The sequence below is a fragment of the Scyliorhinus torazame genome, chromosome 18 (assembly GCF_047496885.1).
Source record: "Scyliorhinus torazame isolate Kashiwa2021f chromosome 18, sScyTor2.1, whole genome shotgun sequence".
In the NCBI taxonomy this organism is placed as follows: domain Eukaryota; kingdom Metazoa; phylum Chordata; class Chondrichthyes; order Carcharhiniformes; family Scyliorhinidae; genus Scyliorhinus; species Scyliorhinus torazame.
In genome coordinates, this window is record NC_092724.1 from 156,166,154 (window position 1) to 156,189,514 (window position 23,361).

Below are 23,361 nucleotides of genomic sequence, written 5' to 3' on the forward strand. Positions count from 1 at the left end.
TGCCCGATGGAAGAAGATGGAAGAATGAGTAAGCTGGATGGGAGGCGGGGGGGGGGTGTAGATGGAGTCAATGGATGGGCTTACTCACTCTTCCAACTTCCTCCATTGGGCAGGAGAACACGCACTAACAGATTCAAAAACAGTTTCTTCCCCGCAATTACCCGACTCCTAAACGACCCGCTTATGGATTGATCTGATTAATACTACACTCCTGTATGCTTCTCCCGATGCCAGTGTCTTTATATTGTGTACCTTGTGTTCCCCTTTTACGTATTTTCTTTTCTTGTACAAAGTGATCTGTTTGAGCTGCACGCAGAAAAATACTTTTCACTGTACCTCGATACACATAACAATAAACAAATCCAATCCAATCCTATGTTCTTATAAATACTGTGGCTACAAGAGTAGGTCAGAGGCTGGGAATTCTGCAAAGTAACTCACCTCATGACTCCTCAAAGCCTGTCCACTATCTACAAGTCAGGAATGTGAAGGAAAATTCTCCACTTGCCTGGACGATTGTAGCTTCAACATTCAAGAAGCTCAACATCATCCAGAATAAAGCAGCCCATTGATCAGCATCCCATCCACCACCTTAAATATTCATCAACCAATCACTGGCGTGCAATGGCAACAGTGTGTACCATATACAAGATCCATTGCAGCAACTCAAGTCTCCTTCAAGACCACCTTCCAAACTGGTGAACTCTACCACCTAGAAGAAGCACAGCAGACATGAGAACACCAGCACCTGCAAGTTTCCCTGCAAGCCCCACACCATCTTGACCTGGAATTATATCACTGTTCCTTCAATGTCACTCAGTCAAAAACTTGGAACTCCCATCCTAACAGCAATGTGGATGCACACCATACCGACTGCAACAGTTTAAGTTGGCGGCTCACCACCACCTTCTCAAGGATAATTAGAGAACAAATGTCGGCTTTGCCAGTGTGACACTCTCATCCCATGAATAAAAAAAACTGACAAGTTGAATGCTTGTGAAAGAAAGGAATATCAATTGTTCAAACAATATAATAAATGGTATTGGAGTTTCCATTTGTGAATTCAAGTGTATAAAAGATTGTCCTTTTGAAAGTCAAATATCAGAACAGAGAAATGTTTTGGAAGCTCACAGAAAGGCTTTAGGTTTGGAAAAGGTGTCGGTGTCAGAAAATCTAGAGATATAATCCAGCGATTCCAACTCATTTCATTTTTGCAGCTTTAGGCATTAGTGCTGCATAAATGTAGTTAGTATTGTTTATTGCAATGGTGCTGTAACATCTAGAGTTAGTAACACTACTTGCGACCTGGATGAGGTGCCACAGTTCAGGAAACAACAAAGAAAGACAGAATGTAGGTAGTTTAGAACAAACAAAAGTATAACTGAAAGAAAATCAATTAATTACATTATTTTATTCTCATCATGGAACTATCTTTGGAGGTACAACAAAGAATGAGAAAAAAGTACACAATGCTAAACAATAATGTTGCTATTGTACCTTGCAGGAGATTAGAACGTAGTATAATGCTTTCCTCCAGTGAATCTTTTAGTAAAGCAACAATTTCTTCCTTGGTCAAGTCCTTGTTGTTTAACAGCACTTGTAATGCTGCCGTCTCCATCAGGCGCACTGACCTATTGTCGGAACACTGAGAGCCCATCAACGTATGAGGTGTCATCACTCCAAATACCTGCTCTCTAGATAATACCACTGAATCCCACCACTTACTAGTCAAATTCTTCTTGAGTTCCATTCCCAAATGTCCATAATTGTACCAACCATTTATAAGAGCATCCTCGGTAATTATATCTCCGGTTATAAAATGCCTACTCTGGCAAAGCTCAATGAGTGTTTCAGTAAAGCCAGAAAGACCAGCAGTAGATTTATTGCATTTTCTTGATCCATGGCCAAAGACTTGCCAATCTTGCTGAAACACTTTATTGGAGACCTTCCACTTCTTCAGGAATGACCGAACAGGAAAGTTCATAATTATCAATCCCATGGTGGTGAGTTTCAGTTATGACTCATAACAGTAGAATTATCTGGGTATTTGATGTCATTTTGGAACAGGACTGATATCACAAAACATCTATTGAAAAATAAACAGAATATGTAAATATACTTATCCATAGTAATAAACACGTTTTTTCCTTTTTGAAAGTTCATTTGAGTTAGCAGATTTCAGAACGACGGGTTCTTATACTATGGAACTCATTGCTATGATAACCAGGTCATTCAGATTAGCTCAGGATAAAACCTCAAGAACTACCAGGTTTAGCTCAGTGGGCTAGACAGCTGGTTTGTGATGCAGAACAAGGCCAGCAGCACGGGTTCAATTCCCGTACCAGCTTACCCGAACAGGCGCCGGAATGAGGCGACGAGGGGCTTTTCACAGTAACTTCATACTTGTGACAATAAACGGTTATTATTAACTATCACCCTTCTGCTAGAGCTTGATTACATTTACTGTAGTGTTACACTAAGGTTTATTCATTTGTACTTCTGTGTTGAATTAGGTAAACAAACTGGGAGCACCCAGTGACCGGACAGGGGAGGAAAATTATCCAGGGTTCCCACTCCTGTCACCTAATTAACTGTGTTGGAAATTAGCCATATAAATATCAGCGGAGAAAAAAAGTCTTTGCTGTGATTCCCTGAGGAATATCTAGGCTCTCATATAAATCACCATTAACACACCCCTTAATAATGATAATCTTTATTAGTGTCACAAGTTACATTAACACTGCAATGAAGTAACTGAAAATCCCCTAGTCACCACTCTGGCACCTGTTCAGGTACACTGAGGGCCATTTATATCCAAAACGTTAACTCTGTTTCTCTCCACAGATGCTGCCAGATCTGCTGAGTTTTATCCAGCATATCTGCTTTTATAACCATTAAGGTGAGGTACACAATGGCTTCCAGTGTTGATGTCAGGATTCAAATGGAGACACTTTGCATTCATTTATCTTGAGTTGCTCAGACTGAAGCCAGCTACAGCATTTTAGAAAATGCATGGCAATCATGAGGGTTGCAGCAGATTTTCCCTCTTTACAACAGGAATTTAAAAATCACTAGCACCCCATCCCCTCAAATTTTCTTTCTGCCACCCCCAGTCGTTTACCCCCACTCACCTTCCCCCCCCAGTCACCATCTTTCCTCCAAGCCATCCCCCTACCATCACCTCCATCCTTACCACCACCACTCCCTGCCACCATCTCTTCCCCTCCCTACCTACCAACCGCCTCCTCCCCTACCTACCCTCTCCCTCTACCTATCCTCTCCCCCTACCACCTCCAACCATCCCCTCCCACCATCTCCCCCTCAATCTCCCACCCTACCACCTCCTCCTCCCCCTACCCAGTTACCCTCAGTCCCACTTTTTTTTTGTGCTGCCCGCCAGGAGACCCAATTATATATTTCATTTCAGTATAACTCTTGGAAGCAAACCACCCACTGGACAAAGTAAGAAAAATGTTCACGGTGTCCAAAGCAATACTAGCCTAAGATTCCTCAATGAAGTTGAGCCGAATTCTCCCTCGTGCTGACCGTTAAACCGCCCGCTTCAACACAGCTCACGCCACCGCCAGCCCGCTCGCAATTCTGATGACATCACTTCCTGGATACCATCGGGAACCCAGCCGGACACGCATGCGTAACTATCCGAAACTACTCCTTTACTCAAGGTGCTGTGACGGCCATATTGGTAAAGGAGGGACCATCTTACCCATCACGCTCACGAACCCCGTCCCCCAACAAATTAAACACGCAACATAATAAGTTTTTGTTTTTTAATTTTTTTTAAATGTTCCAATTAAGGAGCAATTTAGCGTGGCCAATCCACTTAACTTGCACATCATTGGTTGTGGGGGTGAGACCCACACACACACACGGGGAGAATGTGCAAACTCCCACAGACAGTGACCTGGGGCCGGGATCGAACCCAAGTCCTCAGCGCCGTGAGGCAGCAGTGCTAACCGCGCCACCCCTCATTCAGCTTTTGTGTCATAACTATTGTACTCGCAGGAGAAACTGGATTTTTATAAGTAAATATAATTTAGTTTCATCAAGGGTTTGCCCTGATATATTAATTTGGCAAGGGTGTGGGAAGGAATCAGGAAGGAGGTATAATATCCAGGGTGTCAAAATGCTGGGTTCCCAAAGAGGCAGCACGGTAGCACAGTGGGTAGCACTATTGCTTCACAGCTCCAGGGTCCCAGGTTCGATTCACAGCTTGGGTGACTGTGCGGAGTCTGCACATTCTGTGTCAGCATGGGTTTCCTCCGGGTGCTCCGGTTTCCTCCCACAAGACGTGCTGTTAGGTAATTTGGACATTCTGAATTCTCCCTGTGTACCCAAACAGGCGCTGGAATATGGCAACTAGGGGATTTTCACAGTAACTTCATTGCAGTGTTAATGTAAGCCTACTTGTGACAATAAAGATTATTTTTTTAAAAAGGCAGGCAACCAAGGTCTTGTAACAAACAATAGTTTATTCAGCAGCTACTCCATGCTTGTACTCTGCCCACGCTCCTGGGAGAACATACACGCTTCCATCACGTGACCTCTTAAGTAATCATGTCATCACGTGACCATTCGTTGGGGCCACCAGTGGTACTGAGATCTAACTGTGCATCGACATTAATTGTGTGCGAACCATTTTATAACATACAGATTTAACAGGCTAACTTTAATGAGGACACGGGGAGTCTACACCGTGTATAAGAAACAAAGTTGTATTTATACAAACAATATGTACACTGCCTGGTAGATCCCTCTTGTGTTTCCTGTTCTGGTCGATGCCTCAGTAGCTGACTTTTTATACATTGGTGAATTGAGATACCCCACCTCTAGCTCTTACTCTGCAGGGAGCACAGGGAATACAAGCATTCTCACCCCTTAGCTTCTGTGTGGGATATTACACTAACAATGCTAACTATTTACATTGGGTGAATCATGGATTGTGACGCCACGCTAAATTGCCCCTTAATTGGAAAAAATCAATAGGGTACTCTAAAATTAAAAAAAAGGAATTGCGGATAGCGATGAGGACTGTCAGAGGATACAGCAGGATTTAGATTGTTTGGAGACTTGGGCGGAGAAATGGAAGATGGAGATTAATCTGGACAAATGTGAGGTAATGCATTTTGGAAGGTCTAATACAGATAGAGAATATACAGTGAATGGTAGAACTCACAAGTGTATTGACAGAGTGATCTAGGTGTACAAGTCCACAGGTCGCTGAAAGGGGCAACACAGGTGGAGAAGGTAGTCAAGAAGGCATACGGCATGCTTGCCTTCATTGGCCGGGGCATTGAGTATAAAAATTGGCAAGTCATGTTGCAGCTGTTTAGAACCTTAGTTAGGCCACACTTGGAGTATAGTGCTTATTTCTGGTCGCCACACTACAAGAAGGAATTGGAGGCTTTAGAGAGAGTGCAGAAGAGATTTACCAGGATGTTGTCTGATATGGAGGGCATTAACCAAGAGGAGAGGTTGAATAAACTTGGTGTGTTGTCACTGGAATGACGGAGGTTGAGGGGCGACTTGATAGAGGTCTACAAAATTATGAGAGACATAGACAGACCATAAGACATAGGAGCGGAAGTCAGGCCATTCGGCCCATCGAGTCCACTCCACCATTCAATCATGGCTGATTTCAACTCCATTTACCCGCTCTCTCTCCACAGCTCTTAATTCCTCGAGAAATCAAGAATTTATCAACTTCTGTCTTAAAGACACTCAACGTCCCGGCCTCCACCGCCCTCTGTGGCAATGAATTCCACAGGCCCACCACTCTCTGGCTGAAGAAATTTCTCCTCATCTCTGTTCTAAAGTGACTCCCTTGTATTCTAAGGCTGTGCCCCCGGGTCCTAGTCTCCCCTGCTAATGGAAACAACTTCCCCACGTCCACCCTATCTAAGCCATTTATTATCTTGTAAGTTTCTATTAGATCTCCCCTCAACCTCCTAAACTCCAATGAATATAATCCCAGGATCCTCAGACGTTCATCGTATGTTAGGCCTACCATTCCTGGGATCATCCGTGTGAATCTCCGCTGGACCCGCTCCAGTGCCAGTATGTCCTTCCTGAGGTGTGGGGCCCAAAATTGCTCACAGTATTCTAAATGAGGCCTAACTAGTGCTTTATAAAGCTTCAGAAGTACATCCCTGCTTTTATATTCCAAGCCTCTTGAGATAAATGACAACATTGCATTTGCTTTCTTAATTACGGACTCAACCTGCAAGTTTACCTTTAGAGAATCCTGAACTAGGACTCCCAAGTCCCTTTGCACTTCAGCATTATGAATTTTGTCACCGTTTAGAAAATAGTCCATGCCTATTCTTTTTTCCAAAGTGCATGACCTCGCACTTGCCCACATTGAATTTCATCAGCCATTTCTTGGACCACTCTCCTAAACTGTCTAAATCTTTCTGCAGCCTCCCCACCTCCTCAATACTACCTGCCCCTCCACCTATCTTTGTATCATCGGCAAACTTAGCCAGAATGCCCCCAGTCCCGTCATCTAGAGTGGATAATCAGAGACTTTTTCCCAGCGTAGAGGGGTCAATTACTAGGGGGCATGGGTTTAAGGTGCGAGGGGCAAGGTTTAGAGATGTACGAGGCAAGTTTTTTACAGAGGGTAGTGGGTGCCTGGAACTCGCTGCTGGAAGCAGGGACGATAGTGACGTTTAAGGGGCATCTTGACATACATGAATAGGATGGGAATAGAGGGATATGGACCGCGGAAGGGTAGAAGATTTTAGTTTAAATGGGCAGCATGGTCGGCGCAGGCTTGGAGGGCCGAAGGGCTTATTCCTGTGCTGTACTTTTCTTTGTATCATTTGTATAAATACAACTTTGTTTCTTATCGGTGTTCCATGAGCACCCCACTCACATTGGTTTCATATTTGGGCTGCAAAAGAGCATTAGCAGTAGGAATTGTGATCCTAGTGTGCCTGGAGAATAGTCACTGTACTGACGAGGGCGGGCCCTGTTATGGCATGTTTAGCAGGCAGAGGAGTGCAGCATAGTAACTTGTGTGACCCCGAGCACACATCTTTGAAACAGGGATTTTCAAAATGCGGGTCGTGGCGCAGATGGGTGCGGGGGGGGGGGCGCTGAGCGATCTTTTGCAGCGTTCCCAGTGGTCCCGATCGGAGGAAGGGCACCCAACTGCCGCTACAGGCATTTTTGTTGATAATGGCAGCTGCTGCCGCCTTTTGAATAAGAAGGAAATTAGGCTGTGTGCATTCCTCCAGCCAGATGCAGCAACAGTGAGCTGGTCACACACCGTGCGTGTACACTTGGCGTCAAGGGCCCTGTATGTACGTGCTTTTGGCACCAAATTACAGAGGAGAGCTTGATCCATTTTCTTGCTGCTGGTAAGTAAGGCAAGAGGACTATGCAGATTGATCATTTTCTTACAAGTAAGAGATGGCCAGACACAAAAATAGGCAGTGTATCCACTGGCCAAAAATTCACAACTGAATCTGCTGGAGAGCTGCACAGGAGAGTCTAGGGCAGGCCAGAAGTGTTATCTATGTGCAGAGCTCCAAGGCCTCTGCTTTATAGGCTACAAATAAGAAACATACAGGGATAAAGCAGTAAATAGATGATTTGTCAATTGTGCCAATGCAAATGAGGATGCAAAGCCCATGTATGTTATATGCAGGGAAATACTGGTAAAATAGAGGAGAATTTTCAGATTTTAAAAAAGTGGTGTGAAAAATTCCTTTTTGAGGTTTAGGCCCCAGAGCCAGTTATTAACTTACAGCTTACATTTTCTAAATTCATTTTTTCATGGGATGTGGGATTCGCTAACTAGGCCAGCATTAGTTGTCCATATCTAATTGCCCTGAGAAGGTGGTGGTGATCTGCCTTCTTGAACCGCTGAGGTCCATGAGGTGTAGGTACACCCACAGTGCCATGAGGGAGTTCCAGGATTTTTGACCCAGCGACAGTGAAGGAATGGCAATATATTTTCAAGTCAGGAGTGACTTCGAGGGGAGCCTCCAGGTGGTGGGGTTCCCAGGTACCTGCTGCTCTTGTCCTTCTAGATGGTAGTGGTTTCGGAAGGTGCTGCCTAAGGAGTTACTGCCGTGCACCTTAAAGATGGTACACATGGCTGCCATTATTTGTCGGTGGTGGAGGGATTGAATGTTTGTGAAGGGGCAACAGTCAAGCGGGGCTGCTTTGTCCGGGATGGTTCTCCAACTCCTTTTTTTAGTTTTTTAAAATAATATTTTTATTCTCCTCCTTTTTCACATTTTCATCCAAATTTAAACCCAGCAACAAACAATCAACAATAACAAATACAATGTCAAACCCCCGGTCAACAATCCCACCAACCCCCAACATTTTAAATACAAACATCAAAGAAAAGGAATCAGGAATCCACCATCCACCCATACATAGTCATCAACAACATACAGTCCAATCCTTCCCCCCCCCCCCCCCCCCCCCAAAACCACCCCCTCTAATGTTCGATGTCATCCAATTCTTGAAAGTGTGTAATGAACAAAGCCCATGAATTGTAGAACCCTTCCATCCTTCCCTTCAACTCAAACTTCACCTTCTCGAGTGTTAAAAACTCCAACAGATCCCCCCCACCCACAGGTTGGAGAGACTGACCTCCACCCCAACAGGATCTGCCTTTGGCCGATCAGCGAGGCGAAGGCTACAACATCTGCCTCCACACCCGCTTCCAACCCCGGCCGATTCGATCTCCCGGATATGGCCTCCAGCGGATCCGGCTCAAGCCTCACATGTACCACCTTCGAAATTACCCTGAAAACCTCCTTCCAATACCCTTCCAGCTTTGGACAGGGCCAAAACATATGAATGTGGTTTGCGGAGCACCCCAGCAACGCTCATACTCTATCCCTTCACAGAGTCGGCTCATCCTCACCTTTGTGAGGTGTGCCCTATACACCACCATTCAGTTGCATTAGCCCCAACCTCGCGCACAAAGTGGAGGCATTCACCCTCCGGTGCACCTCACACCACAACCACTCCTCCATGCTCTCTCCCAACACCTCCTCCCACTGTGTCTTAAGCCCCTCCAGCGGTGCTTTGTCGTCTCCCAGAATCACCCCATAAATCGCCGACACCTCCATTCCCCATCGTCAGCATCTCCTCCAAGTGTGGAGGCCGACGCCACCGGGAACCTCCGTATATCCTTCTTAGCGAAATCCCAGATCTGCATATACATAAACATTTCCCCCTGCCCCATCCCATATTTGGCCTCCAGCTCCTTCAGTCCTGCAACCCGGGCCCCCAGAAACAAATCCTTTAGTGCCCTAACTCCCTTCTCTCCCATCTCTGAAAACTCTCATCCCACCCCTGGCTCAAATCTGTGATTCCCTGAATCGGCATTTCCCTTGACCTAAAGTGCTGGCGCAAATGCCTCCAGATTTTCAATGTCCCTACTACAACCAGACTCCCTGAATATTTCCCAGGGGCCATCGGGAACGATGCAATTGCCAACGCCCTCAGCCCCGACCCTCTGCACAGACTCTCCTCCATCCTGACCCACTGGGAATCCACCCCTCTCTAACCCAGCTCACCTTCTCCGCCCAGTAATAATATAGTAAATTCAGAAAAACCCAACCTTCCTGACTGCCATCCTCACTGTAAAACCTTCCTAATCCGAGCCACCTTCCCCCCTCCCCCCATATAGATGAGGTAATCATCTTTTGTTTTACAGGGATGTCCTGCTGCAATTATTCACAGGCTTTGTGAGGCCACTCCTGGAATATTGCATGCAGTTTTGATCTCCTTATCTGAGGAAGGAAGAGGGAGTACAGAGAAGGTTTACTAGAGACTCCTGGGATGGCAGGACTGGCGTACAAGGAGAGATTGCAACGGTTAGGATGTGTATTTGCTCGGGCAGCACAGTGGCGCAATGGGTAGCACTGCTGCCTCACGGCACCAAGGACGTGGGTTTGATCCCAGCCCCGGGTCACTGTCCATGTGGAACTTGCACATACCCCCGTGTCCTTGTGGGTCTCACCCCCACAACCCAAAGATGGTGGGTTGGCCATGCTAAATTGTCCCTTAATTGGAAAAGAAAAGTGGGCACTTTAAATTTAAAAAAAGAATTGTATTTGCTGGAGTTCAGAAGAATGGGGGGGGGGGGGGGGAGATCTTCATAGAAAGCTATAAAATTCTAACAGGACTAGATAGGGTAGATGCAAGAATGTTCCCGATGGTGGGGTTGTCCAGAACCAGGGATCACAGTCTGAGGATACGGGGTGCGGTAGACAATTTAGTGTAGAGATGAGGAGAAATTTCTTCACCCAGAGAGCAGTCAGCCTGTGAAATTTGCTACCACAGAAAGCAGTTGCGGCCAAAACATTGTATGTTTTCGACAAGCTGTTAGATATAGCATTTGGGGCGAAGGGGATGAAAGGAAATTGGGGGTGGGGGGGGGGAAGAGGAGGTGAAATCAGGGTATTTAGTTGGATGATCAGCCGTGATCATAATGAATGGCGGTGTAGGCTCAAAGGGCCGAATGGTCTCCTCCTGATCCTATTTTCTATGTCTGTGAAAAGTTAGCTCGGTTCTCTCTCCGCAGATGCTGTCCGACCTGCGAGTTTACCCAGCATTTTCTGCTTTTGACATGGAATTTACAGTGCAGGAGGCCATTCGGCCCATCGAGTCTGCACCAGCATTTGGAAAGAGCACCCCACTTAAGGCCCACACCTCCACCCTATCCCCGTAACCCCACCTGACCTTTTTTTTGGATACTAAGGGCAATTTAGCATGGCCAATCCACCTAACATGCACATCTTTGGACTGTGGGAGGAAACCCATGCAGACACGGGGAGAACGTGCAGACTCCGCACAGTCAGTGATCCAAGCTGGGAATCGAACCTGGGACCCTGGCGCTGTGAAGCAACCATGCTAACCACTGTGCTACCCTTTCAGCGCAAAATGTTTCAGATTTCCAGCGTCCACAGTATTCCGCATCTGTTGTGTAGATATCAACATCAGGGACAATGTACAGGGAAGCCGGGAATATAAAAAGCTCTGGACTGGCGCGCAGTGCCATTGGTTGTGTGTCGATGGGTGGCCCACCTGTCTCGGCGGGAGATGCTGTTTACTCTCAGCACCAAAACCCTCCATTAATAAATGTGCATCGACTAGAGGGCCAATAGAAATGCAGCCTCTGACAACACCCAATCAGCGGCCGTGTCTCCTGTTGCTAAGAGGCGCTTGTCCAATAGGCGAGGGGCGTTCAGCGGGCCGCTCCGAGCCGCCCGTCCCCCTGCTGAACCTCATGGCGGCCTCGGCCCAGACCCACTCGCGGACCCTCTTCCTGAGCGACGAGGGCGTCCCGCTCCGCTTCTACGCGCCACCGGGCCCCACCAAGACCGCGCTCTTCCCGCTGGTTGTCCACGGCGGCGGCGTGATGTGCCGGCACCAGGAGCCGAGCGCCATCCTGCTGGCCCGCCTGGAGGAGACGGGCCCGCTGCCCAGCGGCTACACCCGGGCCCGCTACGTGCTGGACTGCGTGGAGAGGAACCAGCAGCTGCCGCTTGAGGGCTACCAGGCCGCCGCCTCGCTGCCCGGGCCGCAGGAGGCCAAGCCAAGCGCCGGTAGGATGTTCTACACCAAGCTGGACGACGTCGCCATCTTGATGTACCTGCGGGCTTACGTTAAGAAAGATGGCGGTCCCGCCATCCGCGGCAACGCCGTGTGGCGGCAGATGGAGCAGCTGCAGCTGACCGCCCACAGCTGGCAGTCTATGCGCAGCCGCTACGTGCGCTACCTCTGCGACCGCGAACACCTCTACCAGCTCGACAGCCGCTCCGTCATCCCCACCGCCGTCTTCCCCAAGCTGAGGGCTCTGGAGGAGGCCGGCGCGAAGCGAGCTCCCGGAGGGGGGCGGGTGGCTCACGAGGGGGCAGGTGAGGCTTCGCGCGCGGCGGCGGCGGCGGCGGCGGGGGGGGGGGGAGGAGTGACGGTTTGATTGCCGGCGCCGCGGCGGGAAGTGCGCGTGCGCTACTCTGGCACTGGCCCCGCGCATGCGCGAGACCGCCAGGTCCATTGGGACCCCATGTATCACAATGATGGCTCCTAAGACAGGAGCAGAATTAGGCCACTCGGCCCATCGAGTCTGCGATAGCGTAGTGGTTAGCATAGTTCCAGGTTTGAATCCGGCTTGGGTCACTGACAGTGTGGAGTATGCGTGGGTTTTTTCCGGGTGTTCCTGTTTCCTCCCACAGTCCAAAGATGTGCAGGTTAGGTGGATTGGCCATGCTAAATTGCCCTTAGTGTTCAAAAAGGTTGGGTGGGGTTACTGGGTTGTGGGGAGTTTGGGACTGTGGGCTTGGGTTGGGTGCTCTTTCCAAGGGCCGATGCAGATTCGATGGGCTGAATGGCCTCCTTCTGCACTGTAAATTCTATGAAACCTATCTATCTCTTAACGATTAGAAGGGAGTTTGTGTATTTCTGTCTAGTTTTGAACATGACGTCCTTCAGGCCGTCTGGCCATTCACATGTATTCACTTGCCTTGCTCTTCTCCATTTCACATTGTTTACTCCACTCTTTTAAGTAGACCTGTGTCTATTTTAATTTGTTCACTGCTTATTGGGGTCGCTGGCAAGACCAGCATTTGTTATCCATTCCTAATGGCCCTTCAGAAGAGGATGGGCAGTCGCTGCAGTCCATCTATTGTAACTACATCCACTGTGCTGTTAGGGATGGATCTACAATATGCTTTCAAACAGTTTGTCTTGTGTGGATACCACAAAGGTGCAACCCCTAATATAATCTTTATTAGTGTCACAAGTAGGCTTACATTAACGCGACAATGAAGTTACTGTGAAAATCCCTCAGTCACCACACTCCAGCGTCTGTTCAGGTACACGGAGAGAGTATTCTGAATGTCCAATTCACCTAACAAGCACGTCTTTCGGGACTTGTGGGAGGGCAGCATGGTAGCACGTTGGTTAGCACAGTTGCTTCACAGCTCCAGGGTCCTAGGTTCGATTCCCGGCTTGGATCACTGTCTGCGGAGTCTGCAAGTTCCCCCCGTGTCTGTGTGGGTTTCCTCCGTGTGCTCCGATTTCCTCCTACAGTCCAAATGATGTGCAGGTTAGGTGGATTGGCCATGCTAAATTGCCGTTGGTGTCCAAAAAGGTTAGATGGGTTTACTGGGTTATCGGGATAGGTTGGAGGTGTGGAGTTTAAAGTGGGGCGTCTTTCCAAGGGCCGGTGAAGACTCGATGGGATGAATGGCCTCCTGCACTGTAAATTCTATGTTCTATGAGACCAGAGCACCCGGAGGAAACCCACGCAGACACTGGGAGAACGTGCAGACTCCGCACAGACAGTGACCGAAGCGGGAATGGACCCTGACGCTGTGAAGCAACAGTGCTAACCACTGTCCTACCGTGATATGAGGAAATAAACACCTTCCTCTTGATCAGTAGTACCTGCTCCAAAGAACACCAGGGTGCCTTCTGATTGCTAAACAGCCAAAACCCTAAGCCTAAAGTGTGTCAGATATGTTCCTGTTAATGATTTTTGTACATCACCCTTGCAGGCAGGTTTTTCTCCAGCCTCCGACCTTGAGCTGCACAGTGGTTAGCACTGCTGCTTCACAGCGTCAAGGACCACGGTTTGATTCCAACCATGGGTGACTGGAGTTTGCACAACCTACTTGTGTCTGTGGGTTTCCTCCGGGTGCTCCGGTTACCTCCCACAGTCCAAAGATATGCAGGTTAGGTGGATTGGCCATGCTAAATTGCCCCTTAAGGTGGGTTGCAGGAATAGGGTGGGGAATTGGGCCTAGTTAGGGTGGTCTTTTGAAGGGTCAGTGCAGACTTGATGGGCCAAATGGCGTCCTCCTCCTTCTGGGATTTATATATTGGGAAGAAAATGCTGTTTGCATCAGTTCCTCTTCTCCCTCCATCATAACAAGTCCATTGTAGTTCCGCAAGACCCAGTTTAAAGTTGACTCTTGTGGTGTAATTCCACTTAACGATGCAAACAAAATTGAAGTGTATTCCACTCGCTCCCTTCCTCGCCACCCTTCCCCTTGGGCCTCGCTTACAGCCCAGGAGAGGGAAGCAACAAGTGGGAGAGTTAGCATATTTCTTAAAATAAACTTAAAAATATAAAATTACAAATTTGGGAATATAAAGTACTTCAGATTTTGAGATGTTTTTTCCTGATGGGAGGTCCTCCGGAACCGAACTACAGCTTCTACATTGGTTGTAATTGGAAAAATCTGATTTAATTTGTTTAAAAAGTTCCACTTTTCAGGAATGCAGCTACAACCTTAAGGAATTGCTGTCCGTTCTATTTCTTTAGCATGGTTCCTCAGCTTGGCTTCCCATATTAGATAGTTCAGATTTTGCGTCAAAATTTAACCGCTAGAGCCAGCTCTGCCCATTACCCCTGCTCTGCCCTTTATCAAATCAAATTTCACATCTGATCTCCCATAATTTCTTTTCCTCTCCCCCCCCAAAAAAAACTATTGGTCTCCGTCTTGAATATATTCCGTGACTCAGCATCATTCGTTGTCCGAGAAAACTGTGAAGATTTGCGACACTCTGTGTGAAGAACTTTCCCTTGTTCTCCGTCCTAATTGACCTTCATCTTGAGATTTGGACTACTAGACCCCCCCCCCCCCCGCCTAGATTAGGAATATAGGAGTAGGAGTGGTCCATTTGATCCCTCGAGCCTGCTCCACCATTCAATTAGATCATGGTTGATCTTTACTATAATGCCATGTTCCTGCACCATCCTATTAACCCTTTACCTTTAATATTCAATCTGTCTTGACTATACTCCATGAAAGCCTCCACAGCTTGCTGGGGTAAAGAATTCCAAAGATTCACCATCTTCTGATTAAAGAAGTTCCTCTGCATCTCAGTCCTAAATGGTCTCCCTCTTAATCTGAAATTTGTGCAACCAGAGGAAACGACCTTCCAGTATCCAGCCTGTCAAGCCCTCTTAAATTTTAAACATTTCAGTGGGATCACCTCTCGTTCTTAGGGCATTCTAGTTTGAGCACATAAACTGAGGGCTTGTCACCCTGTTCCAGGTGACCACGGTAAAGCACTCTTGAAGGAAGAACAAGAAGATCTCTTCAAAGGTTTTTGTTTGTGAAGTAGTGCATCCAGAATTGTTGCTGTATAAGTCTGCCAAGCAGTCCTTTTATTTCAAAGTAATACATTAAGTATTTTGTGAGCACTATATAAATGCAAATCCGTTTCTCATTATAAAATTGCAGTGGTCACAAAACAGCTTTTCTATTTATTTGTGCAGCATTTTTGTAGTAATAAGTCATTTACTTATCTGATCTAATTCACTCAGTTGCTGCTTTGAAATGACCAGAAATGTTGCTGGAGTAACTATGCTTGAATATATCTGAAAGGTAAAAAGAATCCCGACAGTCTCCAGCATCCTGACAGTCTCCTGCGTGTCGACCTAGAGTCTAATGAGGAAGCAAATGCCTCAGTTGAACAAGGATCTGATGATGTAAATTCCGAGGAGGAATGCTACAACATATTTCCTGTTGCTATCCGTGAATTTGAGGTAGGCAGTAATGCTGGTTTCCTTGATGAGGTTTTATTTTGGTTTAATCCTTGTCTATTTTTAACAATCTGCTGCAGGTTCCTGACAATCCGGTGGTGTTGCCATGTTTATTCTCTCCTTCCCAAGGCAATACTATCTTGTCGGGGGAGGTACGCATGGCCAATCCACCTAACCTGCATATCTTTGGACTGTGGTAGGAAACCACTGGGCAGAGAACAGCTGGAATCTCCTTGTTTATGATGGTGCTTCACTTCAGCAGGCTTGGCGCCCAATATTCATAGCTTATAGTAAAACACAACCCCATTTCCTCCAGTATAGCCTCTCTTGCCCTTGACTGACTTACCAGAACGTGCCTCCTGAGTGGACTGTTGGGTGGCCATATCAGTTGAGTCAGAGGAGTGTGGAAAGATAGAGGTTGATTTCTCCAGTAATGGCTCTACACTGGAGAGTAGTGCTTAAGACTTGTGTCCCTAGCCATGCTGTTCCAATACAGCTGCAATACTGACATCTACCTGACAATGTGGAAAATCGTCCAGGCAGGTCCTGTCCAAAAATGATGGACAAATTCAGCCGCCTTGGTTCTGATTTTACCATGGGAGATTTTGTATGTCCGCTGCAGCAGTCAGCCAAGGCCTTTGTATAACTAATGGTATATCTTGGGGCATTTGAAGTGATGGTATTTCCATGAAACATATCCTCTTTGATGGGGTTGGAGTGGTTGGCAGATGCAGAATTAAACTTGATATCAGTATATGATCATAAATACTGCAGCCACAGTCCAATGACTATGATAATGGAGTGCTGCTCAGTGCACTGCTTCATCCCAAATAGTATGAAGTTTTAAATGATGTTGCAACTGCATCCTTCTAGGTTTAAAAATAAATTAGTATTCCATCACACGCCTGCTTTGGTGGGGCATTGCAGATTGATCACACTCTGACGTTTCTGTCCTTGGCCTTCTACAGTGCCCCAATGAAGGTTAATGTGAGTTCGAGGACCAGTACCTCTGGCGCAATCTACTGGCCACGCTGTGCCCTAAAAGCAGCACTCCGCAGAGCAATGTAGCCAGTAAATCACGGGAGACCCCACCCCTGGGATCTACCCGGCTCTCTACGCCTCGCAAGATCTAACGCAATCTCACGACACATCGGGATGTGAAGCCTGCCCATTGTGGGCTGGATCACTTTTTGGCAAATCTGCATATTCGAGTGAGACCGGGAATCTATCCCCTTCACCTTGGAGACATCGGTGAGCACTATTCAGTGCTGGTCTCCACAAACGGGGTTCAGACAGAATGGCATTTGTGGGGTCTCCCAGGGGATCGGAGGCCCCCTGGTGCTTTTCCTCTGGGCAGGGTGGGTGCCCTGGCACTGCCATCCTGGTACACTGGCAGTGCCACTTGTGCCAGCCTGGTCAGAGGTGTCCAGGTGGCACTGGCAGGGGCACTGCCAATCTGGCAGTGCCAAGTTGTCATTTCTGACGTGGCGGTGATTGGACCGGGAGGTGCGCTACGCAGGCGGGAGGGGGTGGGGAATGCCTTGTAGTGATTCAGGGGTCATGTCCGGAGATTGGAATGCCACTTGAAAATGGTGTCCCGCTCTCTTGCCGCACTGAGAAGTTCCGGCGAGCGGAACTCCTCAGTGCAGAAATCAAGGCTGAATGCAGTCTCGGGCATTCGATCCCTGCTGAGGCCCCGTATCTACCTGGATGGGCATTAGATAGCGGGCACCAGGAAACGCGGCTAAACGTCCTCGCTATGGAACTCTGTTCCCATTTGGTTAGATCAAGCCCATCGGCTTGACTGTGTACTTAACAGCCTTCTGGACATCACGTTGAGTTCAACCTTTTTAGATTGTTAATTTTGCTCCGTTTTTGTTTTTTGCTGGTCTTTTCCCTGCTGCTTTTTAAATTTGTTTTCCTCAGACCGTAGCTATTTGCCAATCACGTCTTCTCAAAAAATATATTTTATTTCTTGCCATTACCACCCTTTTGGCCCAGCCAAAACAAACTTTTTGTCATTTTATCCCTCTGACCTATTTCAGATCTTCCCTGTCCCTTTCACTTGCTGAAAACTCATTATGTTTCTGATGAGAAGTCATTGACCTGAAACGTTGACTCTCCACAGGTGTTGCCAGAGTTGGAGTTTTTCCAGCATTTTCTGTTTTTATGAAGCACTCCGCCTAGCCACGTCCGCATAGCCACGTGATAAGAGAAGGGGGAAAAAATTGAACGAGGGTTATAATACTGTCATCACCTGGTTTGCCTATTCCAGAGCACTTTGAAATGGGACACCAGAGCTGATAGTTAGAGCACCTTCTTTGAATGAGCTGTTTGAACCATATATCCAGTTGCTTTGTGATAGGCTGGTTATTCCAACTGACCTGAAATAGTTTTGATCCTTGTTCTAGCTTGAAGGTGACACTCCTGAATTGCTGGTAGATATTGGTAACGAATTAGAGGCACAGGTTCCTCGAGAGCAACCGATGGAGACTGACAAATCCCTGCAAGTGAATCCTGCTGAGCATCGTCCTAAATATAAAGGCACTTTGGCAGAGTTCGTCATGGCTAATGAGCAATCTGATTTAGACTCTCAGACACCAGTGGATATGTTATCCTCCATGCCCACAGCCTCCCAGGATGAAGTGGAATGTGCAATTCGAGCTATCAATACATTGATGAAAGCTCATAATATGGATCTCTCTGCGGCCACACAGTTGTTATTGAAGAACAGTGGAGAGTTCACAGCAGCAATGCATTTTATGGATACTGGTCACCGGCCAGATGGGTATCCTATCTGGACACACAAAGATGACCTTGACCTGGAGAATGTTGACAGAAAAGCACAGGAGCGATTAATCCAGAAATTTGGCTCTGAGAATTTGGCCAAACGCATTGCCTTTCGTAAAAGTTAGCAGTAACAGGATATTCAGGGTGTACCTATAAGGAGGCAGAAGTTTTTGTAGTATTGCTTGGACACTGTTTTATCTCGAGACCCAAGTTCACATCTGAATCTTGCCGGATGGGACGCAAAGTTTCAGCCAGTTGTAAGGGTCAAATGTGTTGAAGAGTAAAATCCCATTCATGAAACCAGAATACAAAACTGCCCCAAATGTGGCACAAATTGGACTGGGGTCACTTTCCTGAACTAGATTTCCATTTCACTTGGAAGTAGTGATCCAATGGAGTTGAAATCTGATGCTTGATTTTTATTTCTTTAGTAGAATTTTTGTTGGACATTCGATTTGTGCTGTGTCTAAACTGAAGAATTTGAGGTTGGAAGATAATGACAGCCTAGTAACGAAATAAATGGAAACTGTTTAAAAATGACTTTTTCATTTGGCTTGTGGCGCAGGGAGGGAAAGACCCATGTGACTCAAGTTTCAGGAAAGGATTGTGCCCCACAGGACAAGGATAGCCATGCATAAGATATGAATGGTGATAAGTGGCTTTGAACAGAAAACCACCTTTATTAAAATCTGGGGGGAAAAGGACCAGGTTAATAAGCACTGGTGATCTGTTTAACATTATCAAAATGTTACTTTTAATGATGAGAAATTAAAATCTGCATTCCTACAGATTTGACTATTGAAGCAACTGTTCCCAGGTGAAGTTTCTGGCCTAGCACAAGGAAAATTTTGAACTTGCAGAGCAAAGCCCCTTAACTGTTTTTTAAGAAATATTACGACCTTAAATTGAGTATCCAATTAAGGGGCAATTTAGCATGTTTTGGGTTGTGAGGGTAAGACCCACGCAGACACGGGGAGAATGTGGAAACTCCACATGGTGACCCGGGGCCGGGATTGAACCAGGGTCCACGGTGCTGTGAGGCAGCAGTGCTAACCACTGCACCACCATGCCGCCCTTTATGACCTTAATATTAAACCCGACAGCACACAGGAAAGGTTCAGGAATGCAGGGACTTAAACTGAACACTTTTATAATTGGTCATCCACGGTGCACTTGGAATCCTGAATTTAAATTCACCAGTGCAAGTACATTCCCTGTAAGGGGAGATGGGGCATGTCTTGATGGAGCTAGTGCCTCTTTCAGCACTCCTTGGTGACCAGAGTGGTGTCTTACACCACCCAACACTGCCCTACACCATGAGGGAAATGTGGAAAATTAACTCTATTATAGTTGTCAAAACTCCGGGTATAGTTGGTCCCTCCTGAAGCCGAGAGAAGGTTGCCACCAACATAAGGAAACATCAGTTCATGCTATGGCTCTTGTATTAATGTAATACACCGAGGGCTAAGGATTACCACAGTAATAACTATTGCAACCATCTATGTGGGCAAAATATGATAGGTGGAGAAACGATTGGGCAGTTAATGATGTCAGGAGCTATGCCCTGCGCATGCGCCAACTTGCGCCGGCCGGCAGAAGCCCTTCGGTGCTGGTTGGTGTGGCGCCAACCACTCCAGCGCAGGCCCAGCCCCCGGAAGTGCGGAGGATTCCGCGCCTTCTGGGCGGCCAGGCGCCGGAGTGGTTCACGCCACTCTTTGGCGCTGGTATGGCCCGCCCCACCGATTGCGGGAGAATCCCGCCCTGCATCTTTGTTCAGTAAACCATACGATGACACCAACAACAAGGAGCCAGTCAGTTTAACCTCAGTGCTGGGAAAGGTGTTGGTAACAATTCTGGACAAAATTAAATCACTTGAGTAAATAAGGATTAAATAAGGTTGGCCTACACTTGTTCAGAAAAATCATCTTTAACAAAGTTGCTTGAGTTTTCAGTAGAGCTGATGTAGGCTATTGCAGTGGTGTACGGTAGAGGCATATTCAATCGAGGCCTTCAAATAAGAATTGGATAATTATCTGCAGAGAAAAAAATTGCAGAGGAATGGGACTAGGTAAGGTGCTCTTGCAGAGACCTGGTATGGATATGTGGGGCCAAATGGCCTGTGCTGTAATTCAATGCTAAACACTTAACTTGACCTGTCCTGCTAGCTACAAATTTGGAAAATGGCCTGTCAAATTTTGGACTTTTGATTTCACGCTAGATATAGTGCCTTGATTCAAATTCAATAACTACTCTCCACAGTAAAGTCCCCTGGTAGCCAGAATTATCTGGTTCTATCTGCCAGAATCCAGGTAAATTTGAGATTGAACAGAAAGGTTGTACTACAGGTTAGTCAAATATATCAGGTAAATTGTATACTGTCCAAAAACCATGGGGTCATGCTTTCATTTTAAGGAGTAAATGCGGTAAGAGTACCCAGTTCATATTTTCCAATTAAGGGGCAATTTTAACGTGGCAAATCCCCCTACCCTGCACATCTTTGGGTTGTGGGGGTGAAACCCACACAAACACGGGGAGAAAGTGCAAACTCCACACAGATAGTGACGCAGAGCCGGGATCGAACCTGGGACCTCGGTGCCGTGAGGCAGCAGTGCAAACCACTGTGCCGCCGTGCTGCTCAGGGAAAATGAGTTGAGGGGTTTGAGTAAAGGTGGGGGCTGTTTATGACAGAGTTTGAGGAACTGTTCATCGGGAGGGGAGGGGTGCAAACATTTGTACAGACTGCTGGGAAATGTTTCCTGGAGTGTTTGTATTGTAACCTGTTTTGATGCATATTGGTAATAAAATATATATTTTTTTAAAACAGAAATTAAGTGTGGAATCTACTTATTCAATTCATCCAACCAAATACTAACTACAATCATTAAGCTCTTCAATCAACTGTCCAAAGAGAAATGAAAGAATCATTGGTACTGCCCCCTACATGTAAAATATGTTGAGGCTAATTGTTGAAAGTTTCTGTACAGATCATGGTCTGAAAAATAAATGCTGGTTGCATGTCATCCTTTTTTGCACCATCAAAGGGGATGGACAAAAAGGCTGTTATTGAATTGCACTCCATTTGCACCAGTGGGTTGCATACAATTTATGGGGTTCTCATTGGCATATGACATAAAATGGTAATCCGAAGATTTGGATATCATATACCTTTAAAAATGTCAATTTTGGAAATCACAAGGGTGGGGGTGCAGTAGGCAAGATGTTTGGACCTCTACATTACTCCACTGGATGGTTTATTGTCCACAATGCTGAATATTGGAGGATCTGGGACAGATAACAAATGGAGAAACCGGAAGAGCTCAATGTCAACAAGATCTTTCGAAACTGACTGAGACGGAACACAGGAAACAAATACTGAAATCCTCAAAATGTGTCTTCTGATCTATGGAAGGATTGGCAATAAGTACCAACTTCATATAACAACTGCAGACAAGTGCTGGAAGTACAGTGATTTGAAATGAAATGAAAATCGCTCGTCACAAGTAGGCTTCAAATGAAGTTACTGTGAAAAGCCCCTAGTCGCCACATTCCGGTGCCTGTTCGGGGAGGCTGTTACGGGAATTGAACCGTGCTGCTGGCCTGCCTTCAAAGCCAGCGATTTAGCCCTGTGCTAAACAGCCCCTTTGACTAGAAAGTGCACGGTTAAAAATGAACGGAATTCCAGGGTTCCCAAGTTGGATGCCTCGTGTAAAAAATATCAGCACGTCATCTCAAATAGGGTATAAGTGAAACAGTAGAATTACACCAGTGCCCTTTAGATGCGGAAGAAATAATTAGCCGTGGTCCTCTATTGATGTCTGCTTTGTCAAAGAATACATGCACACCTGGATTGGACCCAGCCTGTGGTCAGGTTAATTGCTAACACCCATTGTCTGGGTATATGAGAACAGCCATTTTGTTTAATTACCATACAACGGTATTGTAATCTAGATCATTGGTATTTATCCCACTTTAACTTCCTTCTCATTACATCTTTCAATTTCATTTAATTTCTCCTGGTGCACATTTGTTTTTGATTTGATATCCTGGATCAACCTACCCGCGAAGTAAAATCATTAACTATAAATTAGGGGTGGCACGGTAACAGTGATTAGCACTGTTTCATAGTTCCAGGGTCAATTCCTGGTTTGGGGTCATTCTTTGTGGAGTGTGCACGTTTACAGAATCCAGTTTGATCAGGCCCAAGTCATGCTATTAGATTTTAGGCAATAAATATACTCTAGATCATAGGGGCTGTTTGAGACCGATATCTCCTGTTAACCTAAAATAATACGTATTTGACTCGGTCCATAAAGTTTTATCTTCAATTAAATGCCAGAGTTAATTGATCAGTGTGGAAAATCTCCTCCTCATCACTGGTTTTAAGTTTGCATTCCAAACTTTTGAGCCCATCTCTTGTCCTAGTGTTGCGGACTAAAATTTAATATTCTAACATACAGGAATACCTGCCAGTTGAGACCCAAACCCAGCTCTCGACATCTAAGTTTACCATTACAAATTGGTCTTTATGATGGATGTATGCACATACATACAAACTGAAAAATCCAACAGCCTCCCAGAATCAAATTATTAAATGGTGACTAAACCACTAGTTTTAACCCAAACACACAAACTGGGAGCAGGAGCAGTCCATTTGGCCCTTTGAGCCTGCACACATTCAATAGGATTATGGCTGATCCTCTATTTCAATGCCATATTCCCACTTTCTCCCCATGCCCTTTGATGCCATTAAAATCTAAAAAAATAGCTTTCTTGAATATTCAGTGACATGGCCTCCACAGGTGGAGAATGCCAAAGGTTCACTACCCTTTGAATGAAGAAATGTTTCCTCATCAGTCTTAAATGCTCTACCCTGTACCCCAGACCGTGCTTTTCCTGACAATTTTAGATGTCTCCTCTTTTCATGCACATTATTCAAATATGAACCATTGCCCATCAACCCCTTTAGTACAGTTCCCAATCATACCTCATACCCTCACTGTTCCTTTTATTTCAAGACATTA

The 23,361-nt window shown here is 46.2% G+C and overlaps 2 protein-coding genes across 9 annotated transcripts in view; one reads left to right on the forward strand and one right to left on the reverse strand.

Moving 5' to 3' along the window:
* Positions 1-11,816, reverse strand: part of polg2 (polymerase (DNA directed), gamma 2, accessory subunit) — a 217,192-nt gene extending 205,376 nt beyond the window's left edge. For 6 of the 7 annotated variants that reach the window (XM_072483694.1, XM_072483690.1, XM_072483696.1 and 3 more), the window contains exons 1-2: positions 3,501-3,603; positions 1,498-2,086 (exon numbers count right to left, since the gene is read on the reverse strand). In XM_072483694.1, the coding sequence (XP_072339795.1) occupies positions 1,498-1,999 (502 nt within the window). In that variant the 5' untranslated portion in view covers positions 2,000-2,086; positions 3,501-3,603. Of the gene's footprint in view, positions 1-1,497; positions 2,087-3,500; positions 3,604-11,659 lie in introns of those variants that run through there. The other variant, XM_072483691.1, reaches the window with a different exon arrangement.
* On the forward strand, positions 11,260-21,167 carry terf2ip (telomeric repeat binding factor 2, interacting protein). 2 transcript variants are annotated; one of them, XM_072483698.1, is made up of 3 exons: positions 11,260-11,912; positions 15,393-15,553; positions 17,962-21,167. In XM_072483698.1, exons 1-3 carry the CDS (start codon positions 11,282-11,284, stop codon positions 18,463-18,465), a joined length of 1,296 nt encoding a protein of 431 aa, XP_072339799.1. In that variant the 5' UTR covers positions 11,260-11,281; the 3' UTR covers positions 18,466-21,167. The 2 variants fall into 2 exon arrangements, with proteins under 2 accessions (XP_072339799.1, XP_072339800.1); XM_072483699.1 differs by having other exon boundaries at positions 11,260-11,600.
* Positions 21,168-23,361: the final 2,194 nt, after the last annotated feature.

What these genes read in the sequence shown, in the direction of transcription:
- terf2ip (XM_072483698.1), top strand. Translation starts at nt 11,282, where the DNA reads ATGGCGGCCTCGGCCCAGACCCACTCGCGGACCCTCTTCCTGAGCGAC. An exon ending in GGTGGCTCACGAGGGGGCAG is followed by an intron (nt 11,913 to 15,392) that starts GTGAGGCTTCGC and finishes TATATCTGAAAG; the next exon opens with GTAAAAAGAATCCCGACAGT. An exon ending in TTGCTATCCGTGAATTTGAG is followed by an intron (nt 15,554 to 17,961) that starts GTAGGCAGTAAT and finishes TCCTTGTTCTAG; the next exon opens with CTTGAAGGTGACACTCCTGA.